General features: G+C 51.5%; 1 protein-coding gene across 1 annotated transcript in view; it reads right to left on the bottom strand.

The window, feature by feature from the left end:
* The window catches only part of LOC147124327 (fructose-1,6-bisphosphatase isozyme 2-like), a 119,787-nt gene that overhangs the window by 32,437 nt on the left and 71,769 nt on the right, over positions 1-15,581 (bottom strand). Inside the window, exon 4 of the mRNA XM_085985023.1 lies at positions 1,961-2,101. Within this exon, the coding sequence (XP_085841149.1) occupies positions 1,961-2,101 (141 nt within the window). The remainder of the gene's footprint in view (positions 1-1,960; positions 2,102-15,581) is intronic.

The raw sequence follows: 15,581 nt of genomic DNA, 5'->3' as shown, positions 1-15,581 counted from the left end.
CAAGTGAAGCCCGTCCCAACGGAACAGCTCCCTCCTGCCCCAGTACTGGTGCCAGTGTCCCAGGAAGCAAAACCCATTTCTCCCACACCAGTCTTTGAGCCACGCATTTAACTCTCTAATTTTATTTGTCCTAGCCAAATTCGCTCGTGGCTCAGGTAATAATCCAGAGATTATTACCCTTGAGGTTCTGTTTTTTAATTTGATCCCTAGCTGCTCATACTCCTTTAACAGAACCGGCTTCCTAGTCCTATCTATGTCGTTTGTACCAACATGGACCACGACAACTGTATCCATCCCCTCCCACTGCAAGTTTCTTTCCAGCCCAGAGGAGATGTCCTTAACCCTGGCACCGGGTAGGCAACACAGCCTTCGGGACTCTCACTCTCGGCTGCAGAGAACTCTATCTATCCCCCTAATAATACTATCCCCTACCACTACAACATTTCTAGTTACTCCCCCCTCTTGAATGGCCCCCCGTTCCACGGTGCTGTGGCCAGGTTGCTCATCCTCCCTGCAGTCCCTGCTCCCGTCCCCACAGGGAGTAAGAGCCTCGAACCTGCTGGACAAGAGCAAGGGCTGCGGCTCCTCCAGCTCTACCTCCTGGATCCCCGTACCTGCCTCACTTGTAGTCACACCGTCCTGTCCCTGACCATGGGCTACATCTGAATTAATTAACTTCATAGGTGTGATCACCTCCTGATACACAGAGTCCAGGTACTTCTCCCCCTCCCTGATGTGTCGCAGTGTCTGAAGCTCAGACGCCAGCTCATCAACACGGAGCTGGAGTTCCTGTAGCAGCAGACACTTGTCACAGACGTAATCACCGTGAGCCTCAATGGGGTTCACCGGCTCCCACATCTCGCAACAGTAACACATCACCTGCTCCATTCTATGTAATTAATTAAATTTTTTATTGTTAGTTATGGACACCCTCTGCCCGATTATAGATGCTAGTATCCCCTTTAATTAATTGGATTTAATTTAATTCAATCCCTCTAATTACACCAGTTAAATGGTTTACCAACAGTCACTCTGCACCAGAAAGGCCTTATTAACTACAACCCACAGAGTTAAAGTTTGAAAAGAGCACCTAACACCCCACTTACCCTAACTCACACACTTACACAGCACTCTCTGCTGACTCGCACCCAGTGCTTGCTTGCACTAGCCTGGTCTTTTTATACTGTTTGTTTGTTTACAGCCAAATGAGTCACCCCTGCTGATTGGTTAGAAAACTGGTTTCCACTGCCTGCTGTGCCAATTTACTCCGACTGCAGTGTAACCTTGTTTTACTCTTCTTAAACCAACAGAATCCCAAATATTTAACTTTTCCCCTTTACTTAAACTGCTTAAGTAATCTTATCAAGAATGATTTAAAGAGAAATAACAATTAAAGAACTCACACACTTACCCAAACTCACAGCACTCTCTGCTGACTCCAGCCAGGGTTTCTCCAATAAGCCAGAAGTAAATCTTCAGGGGAAGAGAAAAGCATCCTTTTGGCTGCAGGAAGTGCATGATGGGAGACCCAGCAAGGGGAAGAAATCAGTGTGCAAACAGAGTGAAAGAGAAAATTATTCTGGTTTAACCAAGAAAGTCTTATTTTGTTGGTCTGTTTCAGTTAATAATTTTATGGAGAATATAAGGTCCAAGTTTTATTTCATCCTTCCATTGACCCCTACCACCCCCCACCTCCCCCAACCCACCCCACCGCCAACAATTCTTTTTTCTTTTACTGAATTGTGATTACTGTCAGGACCTGAACTGAAGTCCTAATCTCTCAAGTAACTTGTATTCATACGTATTTCCAGACCCACCCCCGCCATTCTCAGTATAATGCAAAGACAACTACTGTATGGTGTAATGTTTCATTTTGGGTCATTCAACTGCCACGAATACTCATAGGTAGTGTATCAGATTAGAAATGATGATAATTCCATGAGTAATATCAGCTACATACTGGGTCCAACATGAAGAAGTTCACTCCTTGTCCCGTGGAGAGCGCTACTAGGGTAGCACTGCCGTAGAGTGCGTATCCAGCGGCCACCATGGTTCGCCCGGGTTGAAGGACATCTTTCTCAGTAGGCTCCTCTGCAGAATCCTGCCAAAGCAAAGAAACTGGTCAGTTATTAAGGAATCTACTGAATCTTCAAGTGTTCATTCTTCCAGAAACCCAGGTAAATAAGGGCGAGATGCAGTGACTGAATAATTATGACTAATAACTCTTATTCAAGCATCACATGCCTTTCTGTGTCACATGTTAAGAGTATTCTTGTTGTTAAGCTATTGTATTAATAAAGAGATTCAGAATTCTAATTTGAATTTCTGGCCCTAACTTTCCTCTGGTCCTGCTCCATTGGCAGCAGGCGGGATATTCGCCCACCCCACAAGTTGGTCCTTGACCCTGTCGTACTTCCAGGGGTCAGGGGTTCAGGGCTATTTAAATATTTCAGGCAGGTGCCTGTGCTATTGATGGTGCAGCAGGGGCACCAATCTCAGGTGGGGGTAGAAAACTCACTGGTGCTTTCCCACAGCGTAAGTGGGTATATTGTTCACCCGAAGATTTTTAAAAAAGTGTCTCATTTTTCAATAGACCAGGTTCTGTACTGCAATCAATCACTTTGCAATCAGCTGCCGTAGGGAAAATGACCATTTGAATTTTACATACCACCCGCGGCCTTGAGCAACAGTTGAAATCATCAACAAATAAACATCTCTTGCACCCAGCGTTGCTGGGGGAGGGTGATGTATTTCCTTCATTTGTATATTGTTATCCTTCGCCTGCCCAAATGTGGGGAGACATATTTTGTGATCATCCCCATAATAAATAGGAATTTTGACAAATGAAAAGGAGCAGGCACCCAGAATAATCAGGCTCAACCTCCTTCAACCCTCCATCCCTTCCCACCCAGTTTGTTGTGTTTTCATACTGATTTAACAGTGGAAATTTGGGGCTGTTCGCCAAACTTCCTCAGAGATTCTCTGAATTTTGTCATTTGAAGTCCCATGCATGCACTGAAAGAACTTAACAAGACCGTAGGTTGAGGTTGATTCCCTCCTCGTGTTTATGGGTTCTAAAGGGGAAAGTTGCACAGGGCAAGTACACAGGAAATCTTTATCTCATCCACTTTGGTGAACTAAATTTAAGGAAAGCTGAGGTAAATCAGTTGTTTGACAGACTTCAGCTCTGCACAGTGGAATTGTCTGGCTGGGTATATAGTGAGTACTTCCTCTTTCAGCTTTCAGGCTTTTGCTACTGCCATTCTTCAATCACTTGATGCACATCAATTACATTCAATAAATTATAAGTTAATTTACTTTAGCATGTTTTATTATTTTAAAATAACTATTGGAAATGAACTTTCATTCACCTCCCTGTGATGTTTCCAAGGTTTAATTCTTAGTCCCTGGTCTTTACTCAATCTTCCCTTGTTTTGGTCTTTTACAATCTCAGATCTTTGCTGCTTCTCACTATCTTTTTAAAATTTTGAGCTGTGGGCTCCGTGGAATTCCGATCCGGGGCCTGGCACAGCTGCCAGCGCGCAGTGCTTGCGTGTCCCAGGGGCACAGTTAGTTCAATGCATCCCCTGGGATCACGTGGGCCATGGGCAGCCAATCGGAGCAGGGAAATGCCCATTCATAAGTCTTGACAGGAAGAGCTGTCAAGGCTTATTAATACTACGGCCCCAAAATAGCAGTAAACCTTCAAATAATTTTTTTTTTTAAATCACATTTTTTAAATCTATATATATAAATCGGTACTTCTGTCCTTCTGTCCTTCTGTCTGTCTGTCATCGCGTGTGCGTCTGGGTGGTATGCGCTCGAAAGTTACAGGGCGTACCTACGTGCGCGTTACCTCCAAAGAAAGCTTACGCTTCCGAGACGGTTTTAAGCGTATTTACGTTTCGGCCGGGCTAAAATCGCGCCCGCGGTATCCCAAAAACTTTCAACATTCCGCTCATTAGCATCTCATTATCCGCTCATTAGCGACAGAGTGACCTCGAGGTCGACCAATCGTACGGCAGCTTGCTGCCGCATGCGGCCGGGCCCTCCTATGGTCGAGTGACGGGACGATTGACCAATCCTACGCTTTGGTGACCTGACGGTCGACCAATCGGTGCGTGTGTGGGGCGGGCCTTATCGTTCTGAACCGAGGTGAGTTGCCGCCATCTTGCTTCCATTCTTTTTCCTGCTTTCTGCGTCTTTCTTTTCAAATATACATTTCCACCAAAATAAAATTGAATTTATTAAATTGTTTTTAAAAAAATCACTCATTTGTAAACCTAACATGAACATTCTTTTTCCTACCTTTCCCCATTTTATTCTTAGGCCTCAAAGCCTGCGCCTTTCTTGCCCAGCCAGGCCCGAGCTAGGTGATTGCGCTTCTGCTAAGCTCCTCACCGCCCCCCCCGCCATGTCACGTTACCCAGGACAACGGCGTCAGCCACGAGGGTCAGGGTGCGTGCGCAGCAGGAGCAGGTGAGACGCGGCGTCTCTGTTCCGCGCTCGGCGGGGCTCAGCCGCCGGCCGTCTCTCAGAGCCGCAATCGGGCTCAGCGGGGGGGGGGGGGGGCGGGGCTCAGCCGCCGGCTGTCTCTCAGAGCCGCAATCGGGCTCGGCCGGGGGGGGGGCGGGGCTTGGCCGCCAGCCATCTCTCAGAGCCGCAATCGGGCTTGGCCGGGGGGGGGCGGGGCTCGGAGAGCGGGGCTCTCGGCCGGGGGGGGGCGGGGCTCGGAGAGCGGGGCTCTCGGCCGGGGGGGGCGGGGCTCGGAGAGCGGGGCTCTCGGCCTGGGCCTTCCCCCCCCGCCCCCGCCCCCCCCCTCCGCCCCCCTTCTCCCCCCGCCCCTTCCCCCCCGCCCCCCCTTCCCTCCCTTCCCCCCCTCCCTTCCCGCCCTCCCTTCCCCCCCCGCCCTCCCTTCCCCCCCCGCCCTCCATTCCCCCCCGCTCTCTTCCCCCCACCCGCTCTCTCTCTTCCCCCCAGTCGCTCGCTCTCTACCACCCAGTCGCTCTCTCTCTTCCCCCCCCAGTCGCGCTCTCTCTCTCTCTTCTCACCCCCCCCCCCCCAGTCGCTCTCTCTCTCTCTCTTCCAACAACAACATGCCCTCGAAAAAGCCTCGGCACCGCCGGGCACTGCACTTCAGCTAGTCTATATATATAAATCGGTACATCTGTCCTTCTGTCCTTCTGTCCTTCTGTCTGTCTGTCATCATGTGTGCGTCTGGGGGGTATGCGCTCGAAAGTTACAGGGCGTACCTACGCGCGCATTACCTCCAAAGAAAGCTTACGCTTCCGAGACGGTTTTAAGCGTATTTATGTTTCGGCCGGGCTAAAATCGCGCCCGCGGTATCCCAAAAACCTTCAACATTCCGCTCATTAGCATCTCATTATCCGCTCATTAGCGACAGAGTGACCTCGAGCTCGACCAATCATACGCCGGGTTGCTGGCGTGTGCCGCCGGGCCAATCGGTGCGTGTGTGGCCGGGCCTTATCGTTCTGAACCGAGGTGAGTCGCCGCCATCTTGCTTCCATTCTTTTTCCTGCTTTCTGCGTCTTTCTTTTCAAATATACATTTCCACCAAAATAAAATTGAGTTTATTAAATTGTTTTAAAAAAAATCACTCATTTGTAAACCTAACCTGAACATTCTTTTTCCTACCTTTCCCCGTTTTTTTCTTAGGCCTCAAAGCCTGCGCCTTTCTTCCCCAGCCAGGCCCGAGCTAGGTGATTGCGCTTCTGCTAAGCTCCTCACCACCCCCCCCCTGCCGTGTCACGTTACCCAGGGCAACGGCGTCAGCCACGAGGGTCAGGGTGCGCGTGCAGCAGGAGCAGCTGAGATGCGTCGTCTCTGCTCCGCGCTCGGCGGGGGGGGGCGGGGCTCGGAGAGCGGGGCTCTCGGCCGGGGGGGGCGGGGCTCGGAGAGCAGGGCTCTCGGCCGGGGGGGCGGGGCTCGGAGAGCGGGGCTCTCGGCCTGGGCCTTCCCCCCCTGCCCCCGCCCCCCCTCCGCCCCCCTTCTCCCCCCGCCCCTTCCCCCCCGCCCCCCCTTCCCTCCCTTCCCCCCCTCCCTTCCCGCCCTCCCTTCCCCCCCCGCCCTCCCTTCCCCCCCCGCCCTCCATTCCCCCCCGCTCTCTTCCCCCCACCCGCTCTCTCTCTTCCCCCCAGTCGCTCGCTCTCTACCCCCCAGTCGCTCTCTCTCTTCCCCCCCCAGTCGCGCTCTCTCTCTCTCTTCTCACCCCCCCCCCCCCAGTCGCTCTCTCTCTCTCTCTTCCAACAACAACATGCCCTCGAAAAAGCCTCGGCACCGCCGGGCACTGCACTTCAGCTAGTCTATATATATAAATCGGTACATCTGTCCTTCTGTCCTTCTGTCTGTCTGTCATCGTGTGTGCGTCTGGGGGGTATGCGCTCGAAAGTTACAGGGCGTACCTACGCGCGCATTACCTCCAAAGAAAGCTTACGCTTCCGAGACGGTTTTAAGCATATTTATGTTTCGGCCGGGCTAAAATCGCGCCCGCGGTATCCCAAAAACCTTCAACATTCCGCTCATTAGCATCTCATTATCCGCTCATTAGCGACAGAGTGACCTCGAGCTCGACCAATCGTACGCCGGGTTGCTGGCGTGTGCCGCCGGGCCAATCGGTGCGTGTGTGGCCGGGCCTTATCGTTCTGAACCGAGGTGAGTCGCCGCCATCTTGCTTCCATTCTTTTTCCTGCTTTCTGCGTCTTTCTTTTCAAATATACATTTCCACCAAAATAAAATTGAGTTTATTAAATTGTTTTAAAAAAAAATCACTCATTTGTAAACCTAACCTGAACATTCTTTTTCCTACCTTTCCCCGTTTTTTTCTTAGGCCTCAAAGCCTGCGCCTTTCTTCCCCAGCCAGGCCCGAGCTAGGTGATTGCGCTTCTGCTAAGCTCCTCACCACCCCCCCCTGCCGTGTCACGTTACCCAGGGCAACGGCGTCAGCCACGAGGGTCAGGGTGCGCGTGCAGCAGGAGCAGCTGAGATGCGTCGTCTCTGCTCCGCGCTCGGCGGGGGGGGGCGGGGCTCGGCCGCCGGCCGTCTCTCAGAGCCGCAATCGGCCTCGGCCGGGGGTGGGGGGGGGCGTGGCTCGGCCGCTGGCCGTCTCTCAGAGCCGCAATCGGGCTCGGCCGGGGGGGGGGGCGGGGCTCGGAGAGCGGGGCTCTCGGCCGGGGGGGGCGGGGCTCGGAGAGCGGGGCTCTCGGCCTGGGCCCCCCCCGCCCCTTTCCCCCCGCCCCCCCTTCCCCTTCCCGCCCCCCCCTTCTCCCCCCCGCCCCCCCCTTCCCCCCCGCCCCTTCCACCCCGCCCCTTCCCCCCCGCCCCATTCCCCCATCCCTTCCCCCTCGCCCCTTCCCCCCCTTCCCTTCCCCCCCTTCCCTTCCCCCCTTCCCTTCCCCCCCGCCCTTCCCCCCCGCCCTCCCTTCTCCCCTGCTCTCTTCCCCCCACCCGCTCTCTCTCTTCCCCCCAGTCGCTCTCTCTCTTCCCCCCCAGTCGCGCTCTCTCTTCCCCCCCAGTCGCGCTCTCTCTCTCTCTTCTTCCCCCCCACCCCCAAGTCGCTCTCTCGCTCTCTTCCAACAACAACATGCCCTCAAAAAAGCCTCGGCACCGCCGGGCACTTCAGCTAGTAAACTATAAATTACATTAAATAGCTATTTTAAAGAATAATTTAAATTTTTGAAAATATAATTTTATATTCTAACAGGGCTAAAAATAAACTTACCTTGCTTTAAAGTATTTAAAAATAATAAACCTGTGGAAAAAATGTTTTACTTTTAATTAATTGACCACTTAACTTGTAAAAAGCAGGCCTTACGCCGGCTTTTTAAATTTCTAAATTCTAAAGACTTACCCTCACGGAAAAACCTGTAAAAAAAAAAGCATAAGTTCAAAGCGCACGCGCAGACTCCCCCGCGCACGCGTTCGACCTCTGAACCCCTGCTTTCAGAGGAACAGAAGTGCCAGTTTCCCGCAATGCGCAGTGCATGCAGGAAACCGGCACTTCCATCGGGCCTACGGGTGAGTACCCAGCGCGTACTCACCCGTGGAGACCCGAATTTCTGGGCCATTGAGTGAGAAAGGCTAAAGGATTCCCAAATGATCATGATGTGTTAATAGTCAAGATGCAGCTAGTTGAGATGAAAATGTGTTTGCAGTGATGCCCATGGGATTGCCTTTGAGGCAGTTGCATTCAGGGTTCACTTATCTAGGAAAACTTCCTCAACGTGTAATATTTGTTCTTATTTATGCCAATGGCTATTTCAAATGCAACATGCTGTTCATCTACTCAATCACTTCTTCCCCGCCAGCCTAAACAGCAGACCTTTGAGGAGGTTTGCCCTCAGATTCAAAGATAGCAAACTCCTGTGCTTCACCTCTCTCAGCATCACCTCCAGGATGTTCGGTGAAGGGAGTAGTCCTTTTCCCTCCTAGGCCTTTAGCAGTACCCTAAGCCATCTCTTTCAAGGCAGTAGATTTAAAATTTGATTGAGGGTAACTTGCATTGCTGGAATCATCACCGCCACTTTAATGCACAGCAGCGGCTCTTTAAAGCTGCTGCTGCAGTGGATATCCTGCCTCTGTGGCCTGTATGTTCCCAGTGAATGGCCCAATCCGCATCGGGAGCGATGGATAATTCATGTACCATGTGTACCCGACACAATGTTTGTTGACATTCTCTGGGTGTGTCGCAACGGCAGCCCAGGTAGAAAATCAGCTTTATATTCTTATCCATTTTACAAAAATATTCTCTTTGTAAAATTTCAAGCTGTATGAATGCCAAAAATTAATTTTGTATCACACATATAAAAATGATGATCAGCTGCACCCAGTTTCTGATGTGCTGGGTAACTTGTTTATGCTGAAATGTGAGGAACAGTTTGCTTCTCTTCTAGTTATTGGGAAAATACCAGACAAGGTTACAAAGGTTACAGATATCTTTGTTTTCATTATAGCTTGGCAAATAATGCTTCTGTCAGAATAGCACTGCCCACCTAACAGCAGTCACTGCATTCCAAAAAAAGTAGATAATTGTGGGAAGTGTCCTCAGACATTTGAGTAGTGTGTTAATGCAGGTAGTGTACTAATTCTGCAAGTCATGGTTATGTCAGCTAAATATATATTTTGAAACAAATGATCCTTCCAGCAACAGAGTTACAAGGGAGGTAGAATTGTCTAATCCTTACGCTCCTCCTGTGAAAGATTAGGATTGCTGGTAGTTGAGTGTAGGAGGGAACTGCATGTTGGTTCTTGGGTTTAGAAATGCTTAAATGATTTAGCTGCCTTTGAACTTAATTTTTCTCTTAGTGTGGACCCTTATGTAATATGATTCTATTATGAGCTTGAACCAACTGTTGTACTTACACGGTGTCAGCCTTACGGACACACGTACATACGAACATACGAATTAGGAGTAGGCCACTCGGCCCCTCGAGCCTGCTCCGCCATTCAATAAGATCATGGCTGATCTGATTACTCCACATTCCCGCCTGTCCCTAATAACCTTTCACCCCAATGCTTATCAAAAATCTATCTACCTCTGCCTTAAAAATATTCAAAGACTCTGCTTCCACCGCCCTCTGAGGAAGAGAGTTCCAAAGACTCACGACCCTCTGTGAGAAAACATTTCTCACCTCTGTCTTAAATGGGCAACTCTTTATTTTTAAACAGTGACCCCTAGTTCTAGATCCTCCCACAAAAGGAAACATCCTCACCACATCCACCCTGTCAAGACCCCTCAGGATCTTATATGTTTCACTTGGCTTAGTGGTAGCACTCTCACCTCAGAGTCATGGGTTCAAGTTCCACTACAGAGGCTCTGGGAGCTAAATTGGATAGCCCCCAAAAACGGACGCGGGGATCACGATACACAATTAACCCGCACCCGTTGATTGCAATGCAGGCAGCATGCCAACTTTGTGCTGCCTGCTCATTTCCATGATTTCAGCGTCCAACCAAAGCGAACTGCGCGGTTCATTAGTTGGACGTATCAGCAGGGGCCCAATATCGGAACTTGCTAGCACCAGTTAAAGCTAGCCTGCACTGCTTTAAGTTAGCCTTCCCCTCTTAAAGAGGAGGTGCATTGTGGCAGGAGCAGGTGCTGGGAGTCGTGCAGGAAGTGAATCTGACCTGGGAAACAGTGAGGAATGGCACAACATGGGAGAGAGTAGGCTCCAAGGTTTTTGGATGCTGCACTGGAGGCCTTGGTGGAGGAGATGGAAAGTAGGAGAGATGTCCTGTATCTGCAAGAGGCCAGGAGGCCATCCAGACACACGCTCAAAAGGCAGTGGGAGCAGATAGCCATGGTGGTCAATGCCCGAGGACCTGGATGCAGTGCTGCAAGAAGTTCAATGGCTCACACGTGTGGTCAAGGTCAGTGAATGCATCTTCAAATGGCATATCCTACCAACTGTACCACTAGCCTCAAACACTCCTCAAGTCACTACACCCATCACTCACCTACCAACAATCACTTAATCAGGCCTCGTAACTAACATTCATATGCTTCACCTCACCCTCACACACTTACCACTGCTGCAAGCCTCACACCCACATCTCACAGCTTGCACACACTGCCAGCTATTCAATCATGACAGGCACATCACCCAGATTACATGAAACTCGGTGACACACTTCCCTCTCTCTTGCAGGAAAAGGTGGTGCACAACCGGAGGCAGGAGGGGCTATCCGTAGGGGAACAGGGGCGCCTGCATGTCCTAATTGCTGGCCATTATTGGAACAGCAATTGCTGAGACCATGGCCAGTGGCGGAGTTGAATCAATTGAAGGTGATTTTCTACAACAATATGCCCTAGAGGCAACAAGGGGGCATGCCATATTAGATTTAGTAATGAGTAATGAGCCAGATTTAGTTATCAGCCAAACTCTGCATGAACATTTATCCAATAGCAATCATAACATGATCGAATTCAATGTAGTGTTTGAAAGGGAGAAACGCATATATTTATGATAGGGGCTGAGGTTATAATCTGAAATTGTTTAACTCTATGTTGAGTCCAGAAGGCTGTAAAGTGCCTAATCGAAAGATGAGGTGCTGTTCCTCAAGCTTCTGCTGAGCTTCAGTGGAACAATGCAAGAGGCCGAGGATGGTGAGGTCTGAGTGGGAGTGGTGCGAAGAATTAAAGTGGCAGGCAACCAGAAGCTCGGGGTCCCCCTTAAGGACTGAACGGAGGTGTTCCACAAAGTGGTCACCTAATCTGCGTTTGCTCTCCCCAATGTAGAGGAGACCGCATCGTGAGCAGCAAATACAGTATACTAAATTGCAAGAAGTACAAGTAAATTGCTGTTTCACCTGGAAGGGGTGTTTGGGGCCCTGGACAGTGGGAAGGGGGGAGGTATAAGGGCATGTGTTGCAACTCCTGTGCTTGCACGGGAAGGTGCCGGGCGAAGGGGAAGGGGTGTTGGGGGCGATAGAGGAGTGGAGCAGGGTGTCGCGGAGGGAGCGGTCCCTTCGGAATGCTGAAAGGGGAGGTGAGGGGAAGATGTGTTTGGTGGTGGGATCACGCTGGAGGTGGCGGAAATGGCGGAGGATGATCCGTGGAATGTGGAGGTTGGTGGGGTGAAAGGTGAGGACGAGGGGAACTCTATTTTCCCCATCCACCACCACCCTCCTCCGCCTGGCTGAACTTGTTCTCACATTGAACAACTTCTCCTTTGACTCCACTCACGTCCTCCAAATTAAAGGTGTTGCTATGGGAACCCGCATGGGCCCTAGCTATGCCTGCCTGTTCATGGGATATGTGGAACATTCTTTGTTCCAGTCCTACTCAGGTCCCCTCCCTCACCTCTTTTTCCGGTACATCGATGATTGTATTGGTGCCGTTTCCTGCTCTCGCCCTGAACTAGATAAGTTCATTCACTTTACTTCCAATTTCCACCCTTCCCTCACCTTCACATGGTCCATCTCTAACTCTTCCCTTCCCTTCCTTGATTTCTCCATCTCCATTTCTGGCGATCGGCTTTTGACAAACATCCACTACAAGCCCACCGACTCCCACAGCTACCTGGATTACACTTCCTCCCACCCCGCCTCCTGTAAGGACTCTATTCCATTCTCCCAGTTTCTCCATCTCCGCCGCGTCTGTTCTGACGATGCCACCTTCCATACCAGCGCTTCCGGCATGTCTTCCTTTTTCCTCAACCGAGGATTCCCCTCTAATGTGGTTGACACGGCCCTTGACTGTGTCCGTTCTATCTCCCGCACTTCTGCTCTCACCCCTTCCCCTCCCTCCCTGAACCACGATAGGGCTCCCCTTGTCCTCACCTTTCACCCCACCAGCCTCCACATTCAATGGATCATTCTCCGCCATTTCTGCCACCTCCAACGTGATCCCAACACCAAACACATCTTCCCCTCACCTCCCCTTTCAGCATTCCGAAAGGACTGCTCCCTCCGCGACACCCTGATCCACTCCTCAATCACCCCCAACAGCCCTTCTCCTTCACCTGGCACCTTCCCGTGCAAGCGCAGGAGATGCAACACATGCCCTTTTACCTCCTCCCTTCCCACTGTCCAGGGCCCCAAACACCCCTTCCAGGTGAAACAGTGATTTACTTGTACTACTTGCAATTTAGTATACTGTATTCGCTGCTCACGATGCGGTCTCCTCTACATTGGGGAGACCAAACGCAGATTGGGCGACCGCTTTGCGGAACACCTCCGTTCAGTCCGTAAGGGTGACCCTGAGCTTCTGGTCGCCTGTCACTTTAATTCACCGCTTCACTCCCGCTCTGATCTCTCCGTCCTCGGCCTATTACATTGTTCCAATGAAGCTCAACGTAAGCTCGAGGAACAGCATCTCATCTTTCGATTAGGCACTTTACAGCCTGCCGGACGCAACATTGAGTTCAACAATTTCAGATAATTATCCCTGCCCCCATTTTTCATGCAGTATGATTTTTGCCACTCCCATTTGCAACATTTTATCTTTCCTGCCTCTTACAAAAGTACAGGGTGTTCTTTCAATTCCTTCCTCCCCTCCTAACGCCCCCCCCCCTGTCTCTGCACCTACTTAATATCTGTTGCATCTCCAGCTTTTTCCAGTTCTGATGAAGGGTCCCAGACCTGAAACGTTAACTCTGTTTCTCTCTCCACGGATGCTGCCTGGCCTGCTGAGTATTTCCAGCATTTTCATAAGAACATAGGAACATAAGAAGTAGGAGCAGGAGTAGGCCATACGGCCCCTTGGGCCTGCTCCGCCATTCAATAGGATCATGGCTGATCCGAACCTAGACTCACGTCCACTTCCCTGCCCGCTCCCCGTAACCCCTAATTCCCTTATCTGCTAGGAAACTGTCTATCTCCATTTTAAATTTATTTAATGTCGCAGCTTCCACAGCTCTCTGAGGTAGCAAATTCCATAGATTTACTACCCCCTGAGTGAAGAAGTTTCTCCTCATCTCAGTTTTGAAACGGCAGCCCCTTATTCTAAGATTATGCCCCCTAGTTCTGGTCTCACCCATCAGTGGAAACATCCTCCCTGCATCCACCCGATCAAGCCCCCTCAGAATCTTATATGTTTCGATAAGATCGCCTCTCATTCTTCTGAATTCCAATGAGTCACATTGTAACATTTGCATACTGAATTATCATTGGCCCGCAGGCATCTGCAAGGAATACCTATTTTCTGTTGTTATCTATGTCTGTCCGTCCGTCCGTCCGCAATACACTCAAAAGTTATAGAGCGTACCTACACGCGTGTTACATTAAAAGAAAGGTTACGATTCTGGAATGGTCATAAGTGTATTTACTTTTTGGTGAGACAAAAATTGTGCCGACGGTATCCAAAAAACGTTCAAAATTCCGCTCATTATCCCCTCATTAGCATTGAGTGACATGAAGGTTGACCAGTTGAGCGACCCGACGGTCGACCAATCGCTGCGTCACGGGGGCGGGTTCATTGCATGTGCGGGCGGGCCATCCTTCAGTTGAGTGACGTGATGATTGACCAATCCTACACTTCAGTGACCTGATGGTTGACCAATCGGTGCGTGTGTGGGCGGGCCGAATCATTCTCAACTGAGGCGAGTGTCTGCCATCTTAGAAACATAGAGATAGGAACAGGAGTAGGCCATTCGGCCCTTCGAGCCTGCTCCGCCATTCAATGAGATCATGGCTGATCTTCGTCTGAGATCATAGCTGATCTTACCAGTTCAGTACCCCGTCCCCGCCTTTTCTCCGTAACCCTTAATCCCCTTAGCCTTCAGAAATATATCCAATTCTCTCTTGAAAATATTTATTGAATTAGCCTTCACAGCCCTCTGTGGCAGGGAATTCCACAGGCCCACCACTCTTTGAGTGAAGAAATTCTTCCTCATCTCTGTTTTAAATGATTTGCCCCCTAACGATTTTTTCCCCCACTTTCTGTGTGTTTATTTTTCCCACTTTCTGTGTGTACCCCGTTAGGTTCTTTTGTGCAGTTGTCTTCTTAGCTATGGGGTGCTTAAAAACCTGAACTTTGATATTTAGGAATCTCTCTTTATTGTAGTGGATGCGCGGAGCCACGGCCTAGCAGCGCGGGAAGCCTGGACCTCGAGTTCAGCGGATTCCCAACGCGCCCGGAACCTGTCGAGCCTGCTGAAGGCCCCCATCCGCCCCCAGTCTTATTCTCTCTCTTCCCCACACAGCCCGGGGGAAGAGGGAAGCGAGCAGCTGAGCGGCGGGTGGCGTCTCTCTCTCCCGGAACCTGTCGAACCTGCTGAAGGCCCTCGGCGTCTCACTTTCCCCCCCAGTCTCTCTCTCTCTCTCTCTTCCCCGCGCAGCCCGAAAGCCCGGGGGAAGAGGGAAGCGAGCAGCTGAGCGGCGGGCGGCGTCTCTCTCTCTCGGAACCTGTCGAACCTGCTGAAGGCCCTCGGCGTCTCACTTTCCCCCCCAGTCTCTCTCTCTCTCTCTCTTCCCTGCGCAGCCCGAAAGCCCGGGGGAAGAGGGAAGCGAGCAGCTGAGCAGCGGCGTCTCTCTGTCTCCCGGAACCTGTCGAACCTGCTGAAGGCCCTCGGCGTCTCACTCTCTCCCCCCCCCACCCCCCGCCAAGTCTCTCTCTCTCTCTCTCCCCCCCAGTCTCTCTCTCTCTTCCCCGTGCAGCCCGAAAGTCCGGGGGAAGAGAGCAGGTGAGCGGCGGCGTCCCTCTCTTCCCCCCCCCCCCCACCGCAGCGAAAGGCGTTTGTCTGCCGCCCGGCCAACCGGTTCCAAAGGCCCGCCGCGTTCACCATGAGCAACCCCGGGTTCGCTTCGGAGCGATGGGCACCCGGCCTCCCGATGTCAGACTGACTCCATTCTGGTACTGGGAGGGAGGGGAGAGGAGAGGGGGAGGGAGGGAGAGGAGAGGAGAGGGAGAGGGGGACGGAGGGAGAGAGAGAGAGAGCGAGGAGGGGGAGGGGGTGAAGAGCGAGGAGGGGGAGGGGGTGAGGGAGGGGGAGGGGGTGAAGAGCGAGGAGGGGGAGGGGGGTGAAGAGCGAGGAGGGGGAGGGGGTGAAGAGCGAGGAGGGGGAGGGGGTGAAGAGAGAGGAGGGGGAGGGGGTGAAGAGCGAGGAGGGGAGGGGGGTGAAGAG

This window comes from Somniosus microcephalus, chromosome 1, assembly GCF_052327205.1.
Source record: "Somniosus microcephalus isolate GS21.2 chromosome 1, FLI_Smic_1.0, whole genome shotgun sequence".
In the NCBI taxonomy this organism is placed as follows: Eukaryota; Metazoa; Chordata; class Chondrichthyes; order Squaliformes; family Somniosidae; genus Somniosus; species Somniosus microcephalus.
The sequence above is the reverse complement of the archived record's forward strand: the minus strand, read 5'-3'. Positions and strand labels throughout refer to the sequence as shown.